Here is a 22,872-nt window from a genome sequence, read left to right as displayed (position 1 = left end):
GGTGAAGTGAGGGCACTGGGGACAGAGAGGGGACAGCCCTTGGCCCCAGCTGGGTGCTGACCCTGCAGAGAAGCTGGGACTGAGATGGCAATGTGAGTCTTGGAGGCCACTGCGGCTGCCCAGGGGGGCAATTGCCTCTATCCTCCTGTCCCCAGTCGCCCCCAGTACCTCCAGTTGCTCCTCCAGTTCTCCTGACCTGTACAAACGCCTCCCCTAGTTCCACACAGCCAGCTCACCCCCACCTCCCTAGCTGCCCCTGCATCCCAAACTGCCTCTCAGCTCTTCTGACCTCTGCAGTTGCCCTCTGGGCCCCCCAATCCCACCCCAGCTCTCCCAGATGCACTCGGATATCCCCAGTTGCACCCCCCACCTCCCCGTATCTCTGTGAGTGCACACCACCTTCTCCAGTCTTACACTTCACTTCATCCCTGACCTTTGCAGCTGACCCTCCGTCCTAGCCCATCTCCCCCATCGCCCTCAATCCCTCTGCCCTGCTCCCCGGTCCCATCTTCCCCATTGCCCCGGTCCCTCTGCCCTGCTCCCCGGTCCCATCTCCCCCATTGCCCCGGTCCCTCTGCCCTGCTCCCCGGTCCCATCTTCCCCATTGCCCCGGTCCCTCTGCCCTGCTCCCCGGTCCCATCTCCCCCATCGCCCGCGCTCCCCCCGACCTCCCCCCTCAGATCAACGCCCCCCCCCCTCGCTCCAGCCCCACGGCGCCCCCCCGCGGCCGCCCCTCGGGCCGCGCCCCTCCCGCTGACGCGGCGCCTGCGCGTGCGCGCGTGCGGTGCCGGTGCCGGCGGATCCGCGTCCCGCGGCAGCCCCGCGGCCCGGCCAAGCCCGGCTTCCCCCGGCGTGCCCCGCCCCGCCCCGCCGCCCCTCGCCCATCATGTTGGTGCCCGTGTTCACGCTGAAGCTCAACCACAAGATCCTGCCCCGCATGGTGGCGCTGGGCCGGTACGACGGGACGCACCCCTGCCTGGCGGCCGCCACGCAAGCGGGCAAGGTAACGGGGCAGGAGCAGCCTCGGCGGCTGCGGCGCGGCCCGGCCCGGCCGAGCAGCCCCGGCGGCCGCCGCGGAAGCCGCGCTGACCCCGCCAGCTCCCCTGCCAGGGCTGAGCCGAGGCAGGGGCTGGGGGCTCCTTCCCCTCGCCCTGCGCAGACCCGCGGCCCGGGCGCTGGAGCTGCGTGCGGGCGCGGGGACGCGATGCTCGAAACCTCGCTCTACTGCAGCAGGGAGCTCGCAGACATTAATAGCAGGTGACGAAATTGAGCAGTAGCAGAGGTGCCCAGAGAGGCTGTGGAGTCTCCAGCCCTGGGGAAATTCAAAAGCTGTCTAGACACAATCTGGAGTAACACGCTCTGGGGGACCCTGTTGGAGCAGGAGGTTGGACTGGGTGACTTCTGTGGCTTCTTCCAGCCTGAACCAGTTTACAAACCCAAGCTGCCACGGAAAATTACGTTTTCTAGCAGACAGCGGGATTTTTTGAAGCCATGGGTTTTATCTTGCAGTTCTCAGAGCAGCGAGCCTTGGCACTGTTATAAACCAAGCTATGTGCTGATAACGGGCTGAGGTTTCTGTGGGTGATGCACAAACAGCCTGACGGGAACAGAGAGCATCCTGTGTGCTCTGTTTGAGTTAGAAACATAAACTAAACAGGATTAAGTACAACCTGACTAATAAAGCATAGGTTGAAGTGTAAACCCACAGAGGCACTTAGGTTGTAAACACAAAGAGGATTCATCTGTGATGTTTCCCAGCATTATTAATTTTATTTTGGCACGTTTAGGAACAGCATAGAACAAGGGCTTGTCTGAGGGACAGACTGCACAACCAGCAGTTGAGCCTCTGACTTGGCCCCAGGCAATTACAGTGACTGAGCATTGGTCAGTGAAAGTAAAACCATATTTATCATTCATCCTTTTAAAATTATCTTGTTCACCTACAGATGGAGGTTACAGATATGTACCAGGTAAATTGTCTTAAACCTTAGGGATGTTTTGCAAATGCTGCTACCAGCTGGAGGTAATTTGTTTAGTTTGTTGTTGCTCCCTTTGGTTTCCTATTTTGCCTTACTCCAAAGACTTGTCAGTTGTCACTTTCAGAAACAAACAAAGCAATTATGTTGCAACTCCTCTGGCCAGAGCACTGTTTTTCCTGCCATTTCCTTTTCTCTAGTATAGTTTAAAGAATAACTGTGAGAAATACTATTGTCAGTAAAACCCCCAGTCTTTTGTCCTCATTTAGGTTGAGTGAATGCCTTTTTCCCCATCACAGTTGTTATCCAAACAATAGTCTTTACTGTTTGTATACAAACAGATGCATGTGTTGTATAAATATTTATATCTTTGTTTTTACAGGTTTTTATTCACAATCCTCATGCCCGAGGACAGAGAATAAACACAAACCGAATGGTGCAAAGTAACCAAGATGCAGACATTTCTCTTCTGAACATTAATCAAGGGATCACTTGTCTGACTTCGGGGGTGCTGAACCCTCAGCTGGGTTATGATTGTCTTCTGGTTGGAACACAGACTAATTTATTGGCTTACGATGTGTACAACAACTCAGATTTGTTTTACAGAGAGGCAAGTTGATTTAAATGTCTGCTTCTTTTAGTATCTCCATAATTTTCTGTTTCTTTGAATTGTAAAGATTACAGTTTTTACATTACTTTGTCAACTAATTATGTGTCTGTGCTATGCATTATTCCTACTGCTATATTCAGACTGTTTTGTCTCTAGAATATCTGCAGTATTTCAAAATTAATATATTAAAATTTACACTCACACGTACAGATGTACATTGCATTCATATGTCCTATCACCTAGCAAGACCAATTAAAAAAAAAATAATAGACATTCAGAGCTCAGCTAAACTGACAGTGATAATGTTTCATGCTTTCTTCTTCACTTGTGTGGTCTGATATATTATTGTCTCCTGTTTCTTTTTCCTTTAATGCTTCTCTGCAGGTTTCTGATGGAGCCAATGCAATAGTTCTTGGGAAGCTGGGAGATATTTCACCTCCACTTGCTATTATTGGTGGAAACTGTGCCCTGCAGGGCTTTGATTATGAAGGAAATGACCGTTTTTGGACAGTAAGGCCATGCATTATAGTTTTGATGTTATTAGAAGATTCTGTTAATGGCACTGAATCATCCTGATTTTTTAAAATATGATAACTATTAATTTAGTTGTTGATTGTTCTTAATTTATCTCAGGCCTGAAACTGTATTTTGGCCATGTATTCAGTGCACTCAGATGTTACTTGAGCACTGATTGTGTCAGTTGCTCTTTTGCAGTTGAGATAATAAAAATAATTCAGCTTCTGACAGCTGTGACCGTCACTGAATGCTGTCCTTCTCTTTGCAGGTTACTGGAGACAATGTTCGTTCATTAGCACTGTGTGACTTTGATGATGATGGAAAAACTGAGGTTTGTAACCATTTACACATGAATTCAACTGTTCTTGTGGTCTTGTAGTGAAATGATTATAAAAAAACTTAGATTGTCAAATACAACTGACTCACATCACCAGTTAAAGTTTCTCATTTTTCTTTACGCCAGGAGCAATACAATGAAATGTCTGTGATCGTCAGTTGGCAAGGCATCTATTTCAGTGGTATTTCTTGAATATGCTTATGGACTTTTTTAAATTTCAGAGAAAGAACTTGCAAGCTTGCACATAAAAGTGAACTTTTAGAAAGCTGTTCTTTTGAAGAGCTTCACTTACACTTGGTAAAATCGAGAAATCTGTCTTCACATCCAGCCCTCCTGTTTCCTGTAGGGACGCGGGGAAATGAAATACTCTTTGCTTTGCTGATTTAAAATGACAATAACTTGTAACACACATCTTGCTGATAATGATGTGGGACAAACAACAGGAAACAGCTGCCATTCTGATCGTACAGGCTAAAAGAGATTGCCATACAAATTCACAATTTCACCAATCTCTTTTGGAAATGTTTCTTCATTCCAAATGAATAACTGTGCTTCTGAATATGAATCTTTAAGAAGAGTAATGGCTTTCTAGTATACACCAGATGCAAATCAATATGAAGTTAAATCATTATGCTAAAAATACTTACTTTTGCCATTTGTCTTAAGACTTTAAACATAATTACGTGGGCTTCTTTGTTTATTTCCTGAAAAGACCTTGTTTGGAATATCCAATTGGACTATGTAATAGTGATGGGTAAAGGGCCTTGACAGTTTTCATGTATTTTTTTATAAGCACTAAACTGATACAGGCCCTGCTTGATTGGTATCTTTAGGAAGTGAAACAGTTTCAAGTTTTCAAATCAATCTTTGCACAGCGCCCCTTTGTATTCTTTTAATGTGCTGAGAGGTGCTTATAGAAACTGGAGAGAGTGTCTAGGGATTCAGAAACCAGGAAACTGGTCTATGACACTAATTGCAAATGGTTTGCACTTGTGCTTTTAAGTGGGTTGTGCTGTATTTTTCTGCTTGATAGAAGTTCATTCTTGGCAGTTGGTGCTCCTTTGGGCTGAGTAGAGCTGGATACCATATCTAACTAACTTGTTGGGCCAGTTACCCCAACATGAATTTACTGAGACGTTTTCAGGGTTCTTTTTGATCTTAATTATCTAGGTGATTTTAAAGGGTTTTTACTTATTTGTGGCTTTTGTGAAACTGCCTCTGGTTTAAAACTGAAGTTCTGAGAAAATGCAAGAAGAAGCTTCCTAAATTATCACTATGTGTCTTACCTGGTAAATGACTGTGTGAGCTTCATTTTAGTTCTTTCCACCCCAGTAAAAACAAGTTTTCATTTAAAATTTACTGATTTTAAAAACTGCATGAATATACTTTTAGTAGCTAACAGAACTAACTTGTCACTGCCTTCCTCAGGATTTTTGGATTGATGAAGGTTGCCTTCTGCCATCTGGCAGAAGACTTGGGGAGCAGAACTTTGACTTGCTCTTTCAAATTTTTGTCCAGTGGAATGGAAGTCACTGAGGTAGACAGGGTGAATCAAACTAACAAAAAAAATCTAGGCACCCCTGGAAAACACAGCATCACCAGTAATTGTTTCAGAATTGTGTGCTTTTATCTGGTTGCCTTTTGCTGGTGGTTGCAACTTCGTCAAGAAATCTGTGCTTCTTAAATATGTTAATTGTTACAAATAATTTCAATAGTTGCAGTAGACTTAGCTTGGTATGATTTAGGTTGACATAATATGAAGCATCTTTACTTGGGAAGAAAAAAAGCCTTTAATATTTTTAAAAATCCAAGTTTGTTATGGATTTGTATCTCTTTTGCCAAGTAAAGATGAAAGGCTCATGGGTTTCAGTGGGGAAAAGTACTACCAGGTTTTAGACTTGGATTTGTAATTCTGTTTTTCATTGATTTGATGGATGACTTTGTGGACAAGGCACTGAGCAGATCTGTTCCTTGGTTTCTCAATTTGCAAAATAGAACCCGACAATTATCATGATCTTCAGTATGAACTTTTCCACTGGGCTCCTTTCCAGTTAATGCCTTCTACCTGGTGAACTAGGAAACAGGAAAAGAACTAAAATGTAGGAAATATAAAGGAGTGAGGATGCAGAAAACCCAATTAAATGCTTATTGGTATAATCATTTACATCAAGACAAAGCTGATTTTACTTCTACTTGGCAATAGTGGCAGCCACCACTTAGGTTGGAGAAGCAGAGATGATTGATACTTTGATTCATTGGGGTTGGTTGTTTGTTTGTCTTAGGGTTTTTGGTGTATGCTTGTTTGGTTTTTTTAAAATGAGGGATCTTCAGTGCAACACTTGCCAACGTGTCATGGATCTGTTAAAACCTCTTCATTGCTGTACTTAAAGTGTTAATTTGTCCTCTGGATCCTGGTGCTTGCTTCCTTAGCTTGAATAATTATTTTTAAGGAGCACTATTTTTTTTTCAGCTTCTTGTTGGCTCTGAAGATTTTGACATCCGCGTATTTAAAGAGGATGAGATTGTGGCAGAAATGTCAGAGACAGAGGTAAATTATTTCTGGCTAATGTTTATTATAGTTGCTGACAGAGCTGAAGGTGTTGTGTACTCTAAAGCTTCTCTGATCAGATTTATTGTGTAGTTAAGTAATTACTTAACTATTTGGCACAGTATCTACTCTGCTAGAACAGAGTGAAAGTTTGAGTTTAATAATGTCTTTCATTATTAAGGGGGCTTTTGCTTTGTTTATTTATAAATCTGTCACCCCACTGAGAAAAATGACTATTCTTGGCTGACAGTCAGGAGCCTGTGCAAGGGTGATTAAGGTTGCTGGATTGTGATTGAAGCTCTTAGTGTCCTCTGAGTAAAAGGATGTCTTCTGCAGTTTTCCTCAAATGTTTTTGATGCAGTCATGATGATGTAACTTGTCCCTGTGTGTATATCCAGACAGTGCATGGCAGGGTAGAAGGAGGATGCCCAGGCAAAACTGGAAGATTATGTTGCAATTGGAGTAACATACTGGCTATGTAAAAAGAGCTGTGGTGACTAAAGTAAGGTGTGGGGGCAGATATGTTTACAGAGGGATAGGAGTAGCTGTAGGAGTTGCTGTTTAGCTTAAGAACTGAGAGAAGATGCCCACTGATTTTGGTTTCTAGGAAGGGAGTAAAATATTCTTTATCACTGCGTTTAGAAGTGTTCTTAGTCCTCTCACAGCCCTTCTGGACCCAAGGTAGAGTCAGGTCACAGACCTTTGTCCTTTAAGATCTGAGGCCTCCCTGCTGCCCAAGATGGGACTAAAAGGCTTAGCTAATAAAGCACTTAAGAAGAGCTATAAAAGACAAAGCCAGGTACTGTTCTGGAAAAGGAGGTTGTTGCTATCACTACAATTAGAACTGGGCCTGTAATATGTCTTGCTCTCTGTGCAGTGGCTAGTCTGGCCATTAGATATTTGTAGTTAAAGAGATGCTAAAGGTCTGTCACTCTCAAGTGTGATTTATTTCCAGATCCTCAGTAAAATTGTTTAAGTTTATACCTGCAGTCATAGGAGGCCTGTTATGATTCTGCTGTTCTAACATAAAAGGACCCAGCAGAACCTAAACCTTTCTTTTTAGAAGGTAAATTCAGGGAACAGTGTCTTTGTACATTATGTTTGGTTTGGAAGTCTTGGGTAGTTTTCATTTTCTGTGTTTAATCACTTTGGTGAAACTGAAGCTGTAGACTGTTGTGATTCTTATAAACGGAGAATAAATTTGGGTTTATTGTTACCTTTGAGTTTCTGACTGTTGCTATGGTCTTCTGTCCTTACTGGGTGCTTGTAATTTAGTTTGATACTTAGGAAAGACTCCGCAGAAGACTGTGAGAGGAAGGAATAAAGGGTTTGGAAACAAAGTTTTGTGGTAAAACATCCAAGGGGCACAGTCAGATGAGTTTAGATAAAATTTTGGGGGAGAATTTAATTGAAGGAAGTCTCCTGTGCTACGTTGTACAGAAGACCAGACAGATGATTGCAATTGTTGCTCCTGACATTAAAATCTCTAGTCTCAGTGTGTGGAAAAACCTGCATTTCCAAGCCCTGAGAACCTTAGCTCAATGAGGAATGGGTTTTAAAAGGAGTGAGAAACAGGCCAAGTTATGACTCTCAGGTCTTTCTCCAGAGCTTATTCAGGTAGGACACCTAGCCTGGTTCCAAAGAAGTTGTGTTCCAAAGAAGTCCAACTGTGGCAGTTTTTCATTTTTATCTTACTAGTATTGGGCAAAGATTTTCTACCAGTAACATCTCTGGGGCTTTCCTAACCCAGGCAAGTTGAACCTTTGGCATCATAAGCTCCTTAAGCTTAAGGAATATTGTGTAAAGTTTCTCAATGATAGTGTGTTAGCCCTGATGACCACAAGAATCCTATGACCAGTTGTTTTGCTGTCTGTGGTAGGAAATAGCTGCTCAAAGTACACAGTTTGAGGGCAGTTCTGCAATCCTTGCTGAAGTGTGTCCTAACACTGGAAATACAGCTTGTGTGAGGAAATCCTCCAAGGCCTTCAGTGATTTCAGACTTTCTTAAAAGTTGTTACTTCAGTACTCAGTGCTTCCTACAACAGACTTACTTACCCCTTGGGAAATGTAGGACTCAAATGACAGATCTATAGCCTGTTCCCTGTTAGTTGAAGTTGCACAAGTTCTCAGTCCCATGTCCTCTCTCTCCCTCCTTTCCCCTGCAGACCATCACTGCCCTTAGCCCCATGTATGGCAGTCGCTTTGGCTACGCTCTGGCCAATGGCACCGTGGGAGTTTACAACAAGGCAGCGCGCTACTGGAGGATTAAGGTTAGTCCATTGTTGGAGCATCATCACTGGAAGCTCGAAGGCTGCCTGGAGACTTGGTATCTAATTCCAGGTCATTCTGATGTTACCCTTAGGTGAACTTTACTGAGCAGAGAACTTAATGTCATTTTGTTCTTACAAAATCTTCCTGTTTTTATAGGTTCATATAAAATACCAGGTCAGTTCCTGCAGTCATTTTGGGCTGTTGGTGGTGGTTTAAACAACAGGGATACAAACATACAGCTAGTGATTCTTCAGCTTAGCAAGAGACATTTGAGTTTGAGTTATAAAATCCTCTGGTTGAATCAATAAACTTTTTCAGAAGCTGAAATCTTGTGTTGTCTATATTCAAGGTTAATTTTTCTCATCAATAGCAATTTCCTGCTCCAGCAAATCAGTTTGACAAGATCCTTTCCTGATGCTCATTTTGATATTCTTAATATAACACAGAACAATAATAGTAATAAGAAGATTCCTTGAGAGATGGCAGGAAGAGGCTCATGGTTGTCCTCAGTAGTCTAATTTTATGACTGTGTTGAGGCCCTGATACCTTATTCTTAGAGGATTTGGTTTTGTACACTTTGTTTCTGTGAGTTCTAATTATCTGCTTGGATGGAAATGTATTTAAAGGAACTTTCAGGTTCTTCAAAAGCAGTGTACTAGATTAGTAGTGCAAGGGCTAAGATGTCACATGTATCTGTGACCTTATTGATGCTGAAACTTCCTGTTAAGAGGCATAGTTATAGTCCTTTCTGTACTTTCTGTAGTCTCATAGTCCAGTGTTTTGCAAGTGGCAACCATGTGAAGTTTAGAGAACATACCTGTATTTAATTTGTTCTTTCTTTTCTGCCCTCAGTCAAAAAACCAAGCAATGAGCATACATGCATTTGACCTGAACTCTGATGGAGTGTGTGAGTTGATCACTGGCTGGTCTAATGGGAAGGTGAGTTTATACAGGGGGAAAATGAGGAGCTGTACATATGGGGGCTGTGTTTGAACAAGGCTGTTAAGTTATCTGTTGAACAACAACCAAAAAATGAACAAGACTTAGACTTAGAAACCTGAACACTGCAGATTTATTGCAATAAACCTAGTTTGTCTTGTGAGTCTGGTGCCAAATGCAAGATCAGAGAAAAGCTGCTTCCCCTGCTTAGCTCAGAGTCAATTGCTAAGGTGTGGCAAGTTGTTTCCATGGCAGCAGAGATCATATGCCACATGCTAGAGTTCTTGAGTGTCTCTATTCAGGTGTGTCTTGAGGACACGTGAATAATTCTCTGCTGTGTGTTCTGAATGTTCCCAAACCACAGGGAAGACAAAGCAGTTATGTAACAGGAGAGCAGCGTCAGTCTTGACTGTGGCAGGATTAATCAAGCATTATTTCATTTTATGTAGAGGCATTCTATACATCTCAGTTTTAGTCTTTTAAGCCTGTTCCTTGGTATTCCCCTTTGCCAGAAATGACTGTTTTAACTGCCACATCTCTCCTGGATGCAGCTTGCCAGGTTTTTCTGTAAAGCTGTGCTTTTTTCTTCACACCTCTTATTACTGTCATTAGCCTGCGGCACTTTAATAACTTCATATCAAGCTGGCAGTCTGGAGCCCTGATGTGTTGTAACTTACATTGGATTAGATGTGTAACATTGTCAAAGAGAGAGCTGTGGTGGTGAAACAGCAGGCCAGAGGCCTTTCAAACTGAATCCTGACTCCAGCTGACAGAATCCGTGAGAAAGCTGACAGCTCTTCATGAGAACAGAGTCCTGCAGCAGTGAAAAACAACTTGTTTTCCTTGAAAAAGAACTCTAGGATTGTAGAAAACAACCTGCTTTCCCTGAGAAAGAACTCTAGGACTCTGAAAAACTCTAGCCACCTGTATAAACTGTTTTTACACCATTAGGCAGGAAAATGAAAACTGTATGTCACAAACAATTCGTTCTGCATGTACACACCAGTGGATTGAGTGACCAATCAATACAGGGTAAGAACTTGTTGCTGCCCAGTTGGGGCTAGACAGGGGATGTTCTTTAAAAACTATATAAAGAGATGGGTGAATAAACCAGGATCTTTCCTCTTTGCTCCATAAATGTGTGCCCTGCATCTTTCTTTACTGAGCTCCACAGTGACAGAGAACCTCTCCTTGCTTTGCTCCTGTTCTTTTCCACTGGTAGCCTCTACCCAATTTGTTGGTCTGAAACAGTCCATAACTCCTAGAAAGAGTAATGCTGTGACCTGTGCTTTGGAAATTACATGGTGCATGGAACTGAGCCCAGCTCACCCTTCTTATCAAATGAAAGATAATTGAAGGTTGTGGTATTTGTGTATAAAAATAATTCACCACACAAGGGCTGCAGTTGAGAGGAGAGGTTGTAAATATTGCATTAAAGTTATTTCTGGTTTAGTCCCATCATTGCTGCAGCATATGTGCATAACCTTTCCAGTGCAGATTTGAAGTTCCTATTATTTCCTTCCTTTTTTAGTTTTGTAACTTAGGGAAGCACCTCTGAAGAGAATGTGCTCCTTCTAGAGTCTTCCTAGAGATCATTTCTTGATAGTACTTTTTTCATGTGTGGTGCTTGGATGAGTAGAGCTGCAACTTCCCCTGCAGTTCTGTGAGCAGAGCTGGCTTTCAGTTAACAGCTGAGAGTATGGCATTTAGAGCTGGCTTTTCTCTTCATGCTGAGGCTTGGAACTTTTTGTTTTTCCAGGTTGATGCACGCAGTGACCGGACTGGGGAGGTCATCTTTAAGGACAACTTTGCTTCCTCAATTGCAGGACTGGTGGAGGGGGATTACAGAATGGATGGGAGCACCCAGCTAATCTGCTGCTCAATTGATGGTGAAGGTAAAAGCATTGTTAATGATATTAATGTAATACACAGCCATATCAGGCACATCGCATCATCTCAGATTAGCTAAACATTGTTCTGGTTCCAACGTTTTGTGTGCCAAGTTCCCTTTGCTTTATGTGCAGTTAAGGGAATTTTGAGTTACGCTATCTGCAAACAGGATTTTGTATATTGCCTTTTCTGTGAGAATCAGCATGTGTTTCATTATGATCCAAGAAACCATCAAAATTCATTTGTCTAATGGAAGAAACCCCATCCTAATGCAAAGATAATGATATTCAGTACAGACTCTGGTTCTTCAGGCTACATTATAATAGATGTATGTACAGGAAATCTTTTTTCTGTGTTATAATTCTTTGGCCACTTTACAGTAGGTAAAGGTGTTTAAAGAACTAAGGTGTGTGTGTGTTTTGGTTTTCTTCTGCAGATGAAGAGTTTTTATATTAAAAATTTTAGATGTTAACAGTGCTTTGTTTCCTGGAAAATGCTATCCTAAGACTGGAGAAGTGGTGGATTTATCCCACCATGCATTCAAGAAGTCAGACCTCGTTATTGTGAGTGGAAATAAATATGATCACAGATGATTTAAATAAGCTCAGTATGAATGTACAGGGATGGCTCCAGGAAAGACACTGGTGTGATTATCCGACTCCTTGGCGTCAGTGGCCTGAGACAAGCAGGTCTGGCACAACCCATTTGAAACAAAAGCCTGTCCTTGTTAAATAGCAGTGTGTTTTGCTGACTGTCTTAATCACAGGCTGTGGGGATTTGCTGCATTTGGGCTTCAGCTTATAAACCTTTTTCCCAAGCTTATGGAAGGGGAGCATTGTAAGCAGTTCTGGGGAGCCTTGTCCTAGCAGAGTTGTGTAGGTTGGTATCATGAACATGATTATCCTTTTCTGATGTGTCCATTGTAGACAAGCCTTGCGTGATGAGGATCCCTTCAGGCCTTAGTAATTAGTGTGGCTGGGGCTATATAGAGAGTGTTATTAGAGTTCTATTTGGAACCAGCATCCTTTCACATGAGGTGTTCTCCTGTGTTGCAGTGGTTTTTGTCTTGTTCTCATTTTAAATGAATGATTCAGTCAGAAATAATAAAGTGTGCCCTTTCATTGGAGGGCAGTGTGCAAGCTGAATGATTTCAAGTTCCATGCCATGCAACTTTTTAGAGGGCAGCAGTCATTTGCAGTCAGGCAGCATGTTCTTCCCAGGTAAAAGATTTTTGTCCCCGGCTTTCATTGTCAGAGCTGCAGTCAGGGTGCACAGCCTTAGTGTAAAATGAAAGTTGTCTCATCACTTGTTCAGGTCCTCTGTCTCCACTGACAGAGGTATTTCCATAACTCTGTGCTCCACTGGGCTACTGGGAAACAAGTCTTACCCCTTGAAGTGAAGTATCCCTTGATTTGGGGAAGAGCTAATGTGGGTAAATTTTGTGTACTGGCTGATTAACAGTGACTTAAAGCCACTTCCAGACAGCAGCTACTCCTCTGACCAGCTCTAGAAATCCAGGTACACATTTTATTAATTTTGCATAATTGTAAACTTGCCTAAGCACCTTAAAGAATGATTGCAGTGGGAATCCTCTTGTAAAAGGACTGGGTGCTGCACTTGTCTGGTCAGGTGAGTACAGCTTAAAGACAGGTCAGAAATTCACCTTTTTTTTTTTTTTTTTTTTTAATATGTGGTTCTCTTGCCTCAGTCACCAAGAAAGTGAGAGACTGTGGGTCTAAATCAGTGCTCAGGTTTTCAGCTGAATAGTACTAGCTGAAGACCAGAACTGCAGAGGTGTGTACATTACAAGGGAGTAATGTAACAGAAACTTGCTGAAATGGGCTATGTTTTGTTTTCATACAGTCCGAGGCTATCTGCCAGGAGGGGAGGAAATGAAAGGGAACCTAATGGATACAAGTGCTGAGCAGGATCTTATCCGAGAACTTAGTCAAAAGAAACAAAATCTTCTGCTGGAATTGAAAAATTATGAGGAAAATGCAAAGGTACTGCTTAAATAATGTGTAGGGCCAAAACACACCTTGGTGTTGGTATAAATCCAGAGTAATCTGGGCAGCGGTTGTGGGGCAGTCCAGACAAGTCAGAGCTGTAGCTTGTCAGGATGCAGTGAGATTGTCTGCTGGGGGCTCCTGCCTCTGCATTTGGCTTGCTCCCTGTGCAAGTCCAGAACTTGCTTTTTGTATTTTAATAATGCTTTCTTTGCTTCTTCCTCTTGCCAGAGCAGTTGTGCTTAGAACTGGATTCCCTTCAGCCTTGTGCTTTGGCTTATGACTGAAAGTTGTAGTTTTCAGTCATAAGCCATCTTGGGAGTCAGAGGGCATTGTGTGAGAGGTTCAGGTCACTGGGTGAGGGCAGAGAGCACTGCCAGGATGTAGAAATCACACTTGTGGCTTGATGGTGAACATGTCAAAAAATAGTCTGAAGAAAGACCAAACTCATCTTTGAACAGCAACTGACCACCATGGCAGAAGCTTGGAATTCTGTAAGATTGTGTTTAAAATTGATGTATGTGAAGTGGTTTTTGAGTAATGGTTTTCACACAGAGCTGGTCCATCCACAGTGAAGCACTCAAACATATTGTAGCCCAAGTGTCCACAGCTCCATGTCTAATCCAGCCACCACTCATAGCTAGTTGGAAGTGTCTGGGAATTGCTGTAATGCAACCTTCCTCTAAAAGAAAAGAGAACTGACTTGTGTGTATGTTTTCTAGGTTTTTTGAATGAAAATCTTGAAATTCTGATACTGATGGGTGGTATGTGTTTTGTAACAGGCTGAATTGACCACTCAGTTGAAGGAAGCTGATGGGCAGAGAGGTGTGATTCCAGCAAACACCCAGCTCCAGACAGCCCTCTCAGTTAATCTGGGCTCTGACAGCCAGTCTGCCCATGTGGAGCTGTGTATTTCCACCACAAATGGTGAGTGGTAACCTGCAACCATTGATATTCACTTCATGTAAATTGATGCAAATTTTTAGTTATATTTAGCTGGTGATTTGAATGTCTCCCCTTTATTGTCTGTAATGTCCCTTTTGTGGTTTCTTTCCTTTCACAGAGTTTTGAATCGAGCTTTGTTCCTTGGATGGGTCTTAGGGGAGAGGAGTTTGATGGAATTTGTTTCTTATTATGTGTTATTTTCTGAGGCAATTAACATATAACTTGGATGAAACCAGCCTTGGTAATCCCTGCAGCGCTTCTTGTGTTGATTGTAAACACCAACCCACAGCTGCATTAGTGAGGGTGTTGCATGAATGCAGCTGGATCTCAGCTGGCTTTACATGCAAAACTGGAATTACCCCAAGACAGCAAATTCACCTTGCACCAGGCATGCTGAGGATGCAGTCAAGTCCAGTAGTCCTGGTCACCTGGGATATTTTAACAATTCAGAGGAGTGATGGAAGGAGTTGAACATGCTTAATTTTGAAAACAGTGGTGGTTTGTTGCCAGAGGACAGCTTTTAATTTGGGAACTGCTTTTTCTTCCTGTTGCTAAGACACAATCATCCGTGCTGTGCTGATCTTTGCTGAGGGCATATTTGAAGGAGAGAGCCATGTGGTCCACCCCAGTCTCCAGAACCTCTCAGGATGTGTTCGTGTTCCCCTAACTCCACCCAAAGATGTCCCTGTGGATTTGCACATCAAAGCCTTTGTGGGTTACCAAAACAGGTGAGTTTATGGTGTGATCTCTGCTGGTCTCCAAACTGTGGGACCAGGAAACAGCAATAATGTGGTTTCATGCTTGTCCCATGGGAAGTGCACCGTTAATTCCTGGGTGCCCTATTTCTCTGTCTTAATGAAAGGAGAGCTGGGATGCTTTCTTAAAAGCACTGATGCACCTGTGGCACTGAGTTCTTTTCCAGACAAAGTCTAAATGCTCTGGAATCACTGTGGTCTGTTGTGTTCTGGTTCTTCTTTTAGGGAAGGAATGCATATTTTTCCAGGAGATGTTTTACTGTGGGTGTGTGGAGGGAATCAACAAATGCAGAGACTCTTATCCTGTCATCCCTAAGGGGCTGGGCCCTGGGTGGTGGCTGCTCTAGATGGAGTACTTGAGCAAGCCTGGAGATACAGCTTTGTCTCTCAAGCTATAAAGTAACTCTGAACCCATTTGGCTTCAGGGCAAATAGAAAGTAACACATGCTTGATTTCAATACAACATTTTTCCAGTCTCCCATAGAAATTTCTCCATAGGAAATAAAATGTCTCTTCATATACCCTTGAAAACAGCTTTCTTCCTGCTCACGTCTGCCAGAGCTGTTGGTGCCTGAGGAGGAGGCAGCATTCTTTCCCTGAATAGGGAGGCATATTTTGAGAGCTAGCCACCCACTGCAGAAAGACTGTATGGGACTGAATTCCCTTTCTGTTTTCTCTAGTTGCCTTTATTATTGCTTTTAATAAGACTTCACTGACCTTGTGAAGAAAATACGCAATCATATTGTAAAATTGTAAATGTATTAGCCTAGAGAGTATACTTCAGTGGAAGGATTATTGAAAATGACAGCAATGGAGAGGAATCATACAATCTCATGATAAGCCTGGAATTTCCAAGTTTCAGTGTTTCTTCCGGGGAAGCAGTAAGCAGCTGATTATGTAACTGAAAACAGTGGATGTTAATCCCCAGCTAAAAAAGAACCATTGGAATAGGTGAATCCCTGCTATGTTATTAATTCTGTTTTTCTGTTGGGCTGCTTCCAGCACACAGTTCCACGTATTTGAGTTGACAAGACAGCTTCCCCGCTTTTCCATGTATGCCCTGAGCAGCCCAGACTCGGCCACAGAGCCCCTGAGCTTTGTTAACTGTACCATGAATGAGAGGCCACAAAGGGTGAGTTTCTGCTCTTCTTCCTGGTTTCAAGTCTTGCATAGATGGAGGGTTTGCAATCAGCTTGAGATTCCCAATAGAAAGGAGAAATTATGCAGTGAACTGCACTACTGGCCTTTGGAGTCTGTGTATTTCAAGTCAACCCTGCTTTTTTCTGTCTTTAAAAGATGACTCAGTTGAGGCACTCCAAGCATCAGGAATTCCTGCTGGAACTAAAGGCCTGAGATCAGAGGATGTTTCAGATATTATCTTGTTTGCTGTGTGCCTGCTGATAGCAGGAGACCTATAGTGAGTGTTGAATTTTGTAAATGAGCAGAGAACAGGAAAAAGGCAGCACAGTGCTCAGGTAGTGGCTCGGTTTCATAGCAGACTCTGATTGTTGGATTTGATTATTTTAGGAATATTCAGCTTTGGTGCAGGATTCAATTGTCCTTATTCTAAGAAGTTCATGACATGGAGTTTTGGGATGAAATTTAGTAAATGAAATTTCCATGGTACCCTGAACAGAGTGTTCTGGTGCACATTATTTGCAGGGAAATTGTCTGGTTCCCCAGGCTTTACACACAAGGGATGGCTGATGCTCTTAATTTTATTTTTGCAAGATCGTTATGTGGCTGAATCAGAGCTTCTTGCTGCCAGAGGATGCAGAGTTCCAGAGTGCTCCCTTTCAGGTTTGCTTCACTTCCCTTCGTAATGCAGGTCAGCTCTGCATCAGAATCAAGCCTGGTGGAGAGGTGAGTACCTCCCTGGACAAGGGGAGCAGCCCTTCAATGATATTCCAGTAAAACCAGTATACCCATACTGCCAGTGGGAGGCAGTAAAAGTGAAGGATGACTAAACAGGCAGAGAAAGTACTCATGCTTTTGGAAACTTCTGTGTCTGTTTACTATCGGTGGGTAAAATTCCAGGGCCTGTTACTGAAGCAAACTGCTTAGCCTGAGGATCTGTAGGAAGGAGACAAATTATTATCTCACAGAATGGTTTCAGGGAGCCATAATGTGAGGAACAAAGTTTGCCTGTAACTGGTCCTGTGTGCACAGATGCCTCTCTATCCCAAACCCGAATAAAAGCCCCTTTGAAATCAGTGTGTTCTTGTCTACTGAAAGCTGTAGAGCTTGCCCAAGCCCTTTTGATGAAAGAACCTGCTTTGATTGTGGGTAACTGTTGTTAGGCAATACTGCTGGGCAGTTTCAGATGTTCTGGTATGGAAGAGTGCTAAAGTGCTTTCTTTTCTTTCTGACAGATTTCTATCAACACAGATGATATTGATTTAGCTGGTGACATTATTCAGTCAATGGCCTCTTTCCTGGCCATTGAGGATTTGCAGGTGGAAGCAGATTTTCCTGCCTACTTTGAGGAGCTGCGGAAAATATTGGTGAAGGTGAGGAGGCTTTGGACATCTCTGAGTAGGCAGATAAACAGTCACTAGTTTTTTTTATGAGAGGATCTCTAAACTAATTTACCTTTTTTGTGGAAATCAGCCCACAAAAAAATGGCTGCTGTGTATTCTGTGGGACACTCAACTTTCTGTCTGTTTTTGTTCTGTAGAACAGGCCCTTGGTCCCATCAGTTAGTTGTTTAGGATAAAGTAAATATGTTGTCTGGGAGACTGAGCTCTGGTTTTGGGTCAGCATGTGAGATGTGTATCTCAGTCTGCTCACCCTTTCTGGGGCCAGTGGGGAGTGAGGGGATAGAGAACAGTGTCAGGGATGCTGGTTGGTTGGGTTGGGATATTATTTCCTATTGCCCTGGGCTGAGGTTTAGCCTGACACCTGTGTGCCCAGGGCACCAAGGACCCTTGCTCACGAGTTGTTTCCCTGGACAGGTGGATGAGCATCATGCAGTGAATCAGAGGCTCACTGCTGACATGGCTGAACACTCCAACCTCATCCGCAGCATGCTGGTTCAGGCGGAAGATGCCCGGCTCCTGGGAGACATGTGAGCAGTTGCTTCCTGGTTTGTGTGTTTGGGCTTTAGAATGGCTAGTCTTTGCTTTTCAGGAAGAAAAGGGCACAGAAAAACATCAGTGTGATACGAGATTGCCTAGTTACAATTTTTGATGTAGAATTGTACCTTTGATGGTCTCACTGTGAGGTCTCCTTGAAATATGTCGTGTTCATTAGGTAGAAAACCAGTCAGGGGAAGGCAAGAGGGCAAGGGTAGGAGCTTAGTGTATAGCAGCTTGAATCTACTTCAAGATGGTGAGATATGTTAGAAAAGATATATTGACGGAAGAAGGCAGGAAAAGCTATCTGTGGTGTGTGAAATTTTGAGAACAGCAAGAAAGAAATGTTTGGTGTCAGGTTTTCACAGTGATTTTCTGTTTTCTGCTAATTTCAAGCTTTACTCTGAAGAGCAGCACTAAAGAGGCCCAAGCTACTGCAGGGCAGTGGTACTTCCACTGGGGAAAGTGGTGCCTCCACTTCGCCTTGCTGGATTAAGTAACTGCAAAAATAGGCCATTCAGGTTTTTTTAGTACAAGAATGAGTATTGCCAACATATCTAGAAAAGTCTGTTGTCTTGTAGCTGGCAGACATGCAGGTGACTATGGCAGCCAACATAACCATGTATTGCTACATCTTTATATTGACAAACCAGGAATGACTTTCTTATCCTCAGAGATGCAAATAACTGGACTGATTGTTCCCCAGGAAAAACATGAAGACACGGTACTGCGAGCTGTATGACCTGAACAGAGATTTAATAAATCAATACAAAATTCGTTGCAACAATCACACAGAGCTGTTGAACAATCTGAAAGCTGTGAATCAGGCAATCCAAAGGGCTGGGCGGTTACGTGGTAAGTCTGTGTTTTTGAAAGCAGTGGGGAGTCTCAGACCCCCAGAGAGGTACATAAGATATGTCCCAGAGGTCACCTGGGTTGGTTAAGTGACTTCAGGCTTTTTGGCCTGAAACTCAGTTAGTAGAAGTCATCTTTCATTCTTTAGTCATAGCCAATTATGTGTGACAGTAAACTGTGAGTGCCCCATATAATCTGGGATCACAGTTCTGTAAAGAGCAATTTGAAATAATTTCCACATTTATGAATGAGGCAGAAATTTATAGTTTTGTTGAACATACTACTTTAAAAATGTTTTTAGAATTACTTCAGTTCTTAGTTTATAATTCTGCTTTAAAAAAAAGCAACTACTAAATGAAGCAGGACTGTTTTATCTGCATTATTAGTCCTGTAGGTCTTCGGTGAGGGAGGTACTTCTTTGTATGTTTGTAGCATTCCCCTTCCAACAAACTCTCATAAAACAGAGCTACAGGGGATTCTTCTTTAAAGAGAGGATTTTATTTATGTACTAGAAAAAAGGTGGTGATTCATCATGTGTTAAAAAAGCATTCGAAAGAAACCCCAAAATTTTCAGCCTGGATCAAATAAGTATATTTACCAGTTTCTTATCTGAAACTGAGGTTTTTTCCCTTTCTTTTCCTTCTTTTTCCTCCTTTCAGTTGGCAAACCTAAAACACAAGTGATCAGTGCTTGTCGGGATGCAATAAGAAGCAACAACTTCAACACGCTGTTCAGGATAATGCGTGTGGGAACAGCTTCTTCTTAGAGAGAGGAACAGCAGCTGTGCAGAGGCAGTGATTCCATGCACTGAGCAGATAATGGGTGACAAGCAGTTAATTCAGACCCCTACTGCACTGTAGGGTGAAGTAATTACAATGGTATTGCTGTAGTTAAGTTGTCAGGTGAGAAATATTACACAGACCAAAACTCCATGAAGAGAGCATCAGAGTTTAAGTGCAGCTGTGGTATTTATGTAAGACAGAAGTTCAGTTATTTTTTATTACAGTAATTTATTTATGTATTTAAATATATTTTGTAGTTAAGGCATTGGTCTTTTCCATTAAAATATAGACTGACTTGACTGATTTTGTTCTGATTTAGTTGGGGAGGTGTTTACTGCTAAATTTACGTGTTGAAAAAACCCAGCCCAAACAACTTCTCTGATTTCTGCTGCATAGTTCATTTACACTTGAACTTCCTGTGCTGGAGAATCTGGGGTTTCACGCAGGCATGCGTGGCTCTCTAGGTAAACTGCAGAGCAGTGCATGAAAACCACCAAAAGATAACATCTTGCTGGCTCTTAAGCCAGAAGATCTTTGACAGGTATCCAGTTCCATGATCTGTGCAGGTAGGAAGTGGTCTGTTTCATATCCAGAACTCTCCCCACGCCTGGACTGCAGAAAGTTTTGCTTCTAGCTACTGGTTCTGTGCCACTGCTGGAAAAACTGCAGATACTGAGGTGGGCAAGGGTGCATTTCAGGAACAACAAAAACAAACTACACACCCAAGCTTGGTGCATAATCATGAAGAGCTGGTAGTACTTAATGGGATCAAAAGAAGGTATTGGAAAATGACTTGGCTCCTGGCTCAAACCTGTTTAGTTGTGTGATCTCTTAGAATTGGATTAAAATATTACAGTAAGGCTCTATCTCAGATCTAAAGGTATTTTAGAACCTCTGCCAAAGCAAATTTCTTTTGGAAGCTAAAAATAACCTGCACAGGATGGAGGTTGGGCCCCAGTGCTCCTGCATCAGCATCACCCTTGCCACCATACAATGGTGTTAGTGACGTGGGCAGGGAGGAGTTGGCCCATCTTGAAGTTCTTGGGTGGCTTCTTGGGGCTGTCAGGAGGAGTCATGGCCTCTAACTGGTTTTTCTTAGGAGCCACTACTGAATTAAAACTAGCAACACCCTTTGTTACAGAGCCACTGGTGAGCATGGTGTGACCAGTTGAATGGGGCATGGAATCCTCACAACATGTTTTATTCCCAAAACTGCCCCTCGCCACTGCCTTGGCCCCTTCCATATGGAGAACTATGCTGCTGAAAGCACAGACCTGTGTCAGTCAGAATCTGCAGCCCAAGCTCATTTGAATCCTTTCCAGAAACTGGTAGTCAAATCCAGCTGCTTGGTAGAAGGGTGGTGAGCCACCCATGCTGTTCTAAGCAAGTGAACTCGGAGACTTGATTATGGAACAGTCTCCTGGCATAAGTGCCGGGCTTTCTGCCACTTGCTGTACCTGTTCCCACTGTTTCAAGCTCTTGTTCTTTATGTTCAAAATCCTAATGCTTGCTTACTTACATTTATGTACTCTATTTAATGAAAAGAGAGCAAGAGAGTGACTCTGATCAGAAAGCAGCTTTCCCATCAGTCTGATTTTCAGGACTACACACCAGGCACTGCCAGTCCCAGCTCTGGTCTGCTCCTGGCAGTGAGGTCAGTCCTTCACTCGCTGTCCAGACCTTTGGTAAGGCTGATTTCCCCTATCTAAGTTTCTGACAACAGATTTGTAATTTATTTTCCTGTAAAACCAACTTTTAACTTTGCCAAATGAAAAACACACCTACTTTGCAAGCGGCTGCACCTAATTGTAAATACAGATTGGTATCCAGCAAGAGCATGTATGGAGAAAGCTCCCATTACTGGCACTGTGTAAATGAAGGCCCCTCTTCCTCCAGTAGCTCATGTAATTTGAAATTTTAGTGAGCGAAGTCTTTCCTCTGTACCTGCAGCACCAGTCATGCCTGGGGCTGCCTGTGGCTTTAGGGTGGGAGAGCAGAGACATGTTCATTTTTAAACCTTTGAAAGCTAACTGCAAATTTGGCTTCTTAAATTACTTCATCTGAGTCACCAGAGGAAGAAGGGTGGTTCCTTGTGTGATCAGGTAGATAGGGGCTTGCTCAAGCAGAGGCTGGTATGCCCTCTAGTGTAATACTTATTATTAAAAAGCAGCAAGCTCTAAAGAGCCCGACTTCTTCCCAGTCTCTTGGAAGGATGTTCCAAGATCCACCAAGCACATTGTTAGGCTCACAATGCAGTCAAAGAAGTAACTTTGTTTTGTTAATTAATTTACTCCCAACTTTGCCTAGCAGACTATGCTGTGAATAGCTGTGGTGTCTGTCACTTTTGTTCCAAACTACCCAAATAATTTTGAGTTTTTTCTTTGAAACCTCCATTACTTGTCTCATTCTAGGGGAGAGCTCAGAATGAGAACTTGTTTCTCTAAGAACTGCTTTCTTCCCATGAAGAGCTGCTGCCCCAATAGGCAGAAAAGTACCTCAGAAACCATGATGCAAAGGGTTCTATCCTCACTTCAGGATTTGTTTCTAGCTTCATCCCCTTGTCTTTGTAAGTGGCAAAGGAGATTAAAACCAAGCAAGAGAGTTTTGGCAGCACACAGAGATGCTGGCTTCAGGAAATGAGTCAGAATATGAACAAGATCTTGCAATAGCAGCTTGGGGCAACCACCTCCCAGCCATCCTTCCTGCCCAACAGAGCATAAGGGAGTAGCTAGAACTGAGCAGCTGCTCATCATCTGGGATGGAACTGACACTGGACCTAGAGAGTCCTACACAGCACTCTCCAACAGCAGTGTTCACCCCTTGCTCTGGCTCCTGCAGGGGCTGAGATGCATTTCCCTTTGAAAGCAATGGCAGGGGTTCCTTTTTTGAACTTTGTGTATTGGGATTGAAGCTGAAGCTTATTGCTCCTGTATCTTCATAGAGACATGGCCACAGGACATCCCACCTGCTGGAAAGGGTGCAGAGTACTCATGGCAACAGTGAGCTTTGCTTTGAGTTTACTGCTCCTCTACTGCCAGCTGTGGTTTTACACCACTGTGGTGGCCTCCAACAACAGGCCTGGAATGGGAGAAGGAGCAGACTTTAATCCAAAGCTGCCCTCTCCCCACCCAGGAGAGACAGGAGCAATGAAACATGCACACTCCCCAGCTCACTGCAAGCCCGTGGCCTGCACTCTCTGGCTTGTGTGAGCTGCAAGAACACCTGCCTCTGAGTGACAGAAAAAAGTTTCAGGTAGGCAGGTGCAGACCAGGGCCGAGCCTCCAGCAGTGTGTTCTGTACTCTGGCTGTCTTCTGAAGCATTGGTACAGCTCTGCTGCACCTCTTGGTGGGCTGGACACCTCAGAGGT

At 43.2% G+C, this 22,872-nt stretch overlaps 1 protein-coding gene across 1 annotated transcript; it reads left to right on the top strand.

Annotated features, from left to right (window-relative positions):
• The first annotated feature begins 795 nt into the window (after positions 1-795).
• BBS2 (Bardet-Biedl syndrome 2) lies at positions 796-19,803 on the top strand. Its single transcript, XM_059857184.1, has 17 exons — positions 796-1,003; positions 2,359-2,586; positions 2,971-3,096; positions 3,371-3,433; positions 5,910-5,987; positions 8,153-8,257; positions 9,111-9,197; positions 10,957-11,092; positions 12,951-13,090; positions 13,876-14,020; positions 14,595-14,766; positions 15,796-15,925; positions 16,525-16,656; positions 17,166-17,303; positions 17,748-17,860; positions 18,574-18,722; positions 19,382-19,803. Exons 1-17 carry the CDS (start codon positions 887-889, stop codon positions 19,486-19,488), a joined length of 2,166 nt encoding a protein of 721 aa, XP_059713167.1. The 5' UTR covers positions 796-886; the 3' UTR covers positions 19,489-19,803.
• Positions 19,804-22,872: the final 3,069 nt, after the last annotated feature.

The sequence above is a fragment of the Haemorhous mexicanus genome, chromosome 12 (genome assembly GCF_027477595.1).
Source record: "Haemorhous mexicanus isolate bHaeMex1 chromosome 12, bHaeMex1.pri, whole genome shotgun sequence".
Classification (NCBI taxonomy): Eukaryota; Metazoa; Chordata; class Aves; order Passeriformes; family Fringillidae; genus Haemorhous; species Haemorhous mexicanus.
This window is presented reverse-complemented; position numbering and strand designations above follow the sequence as displayed.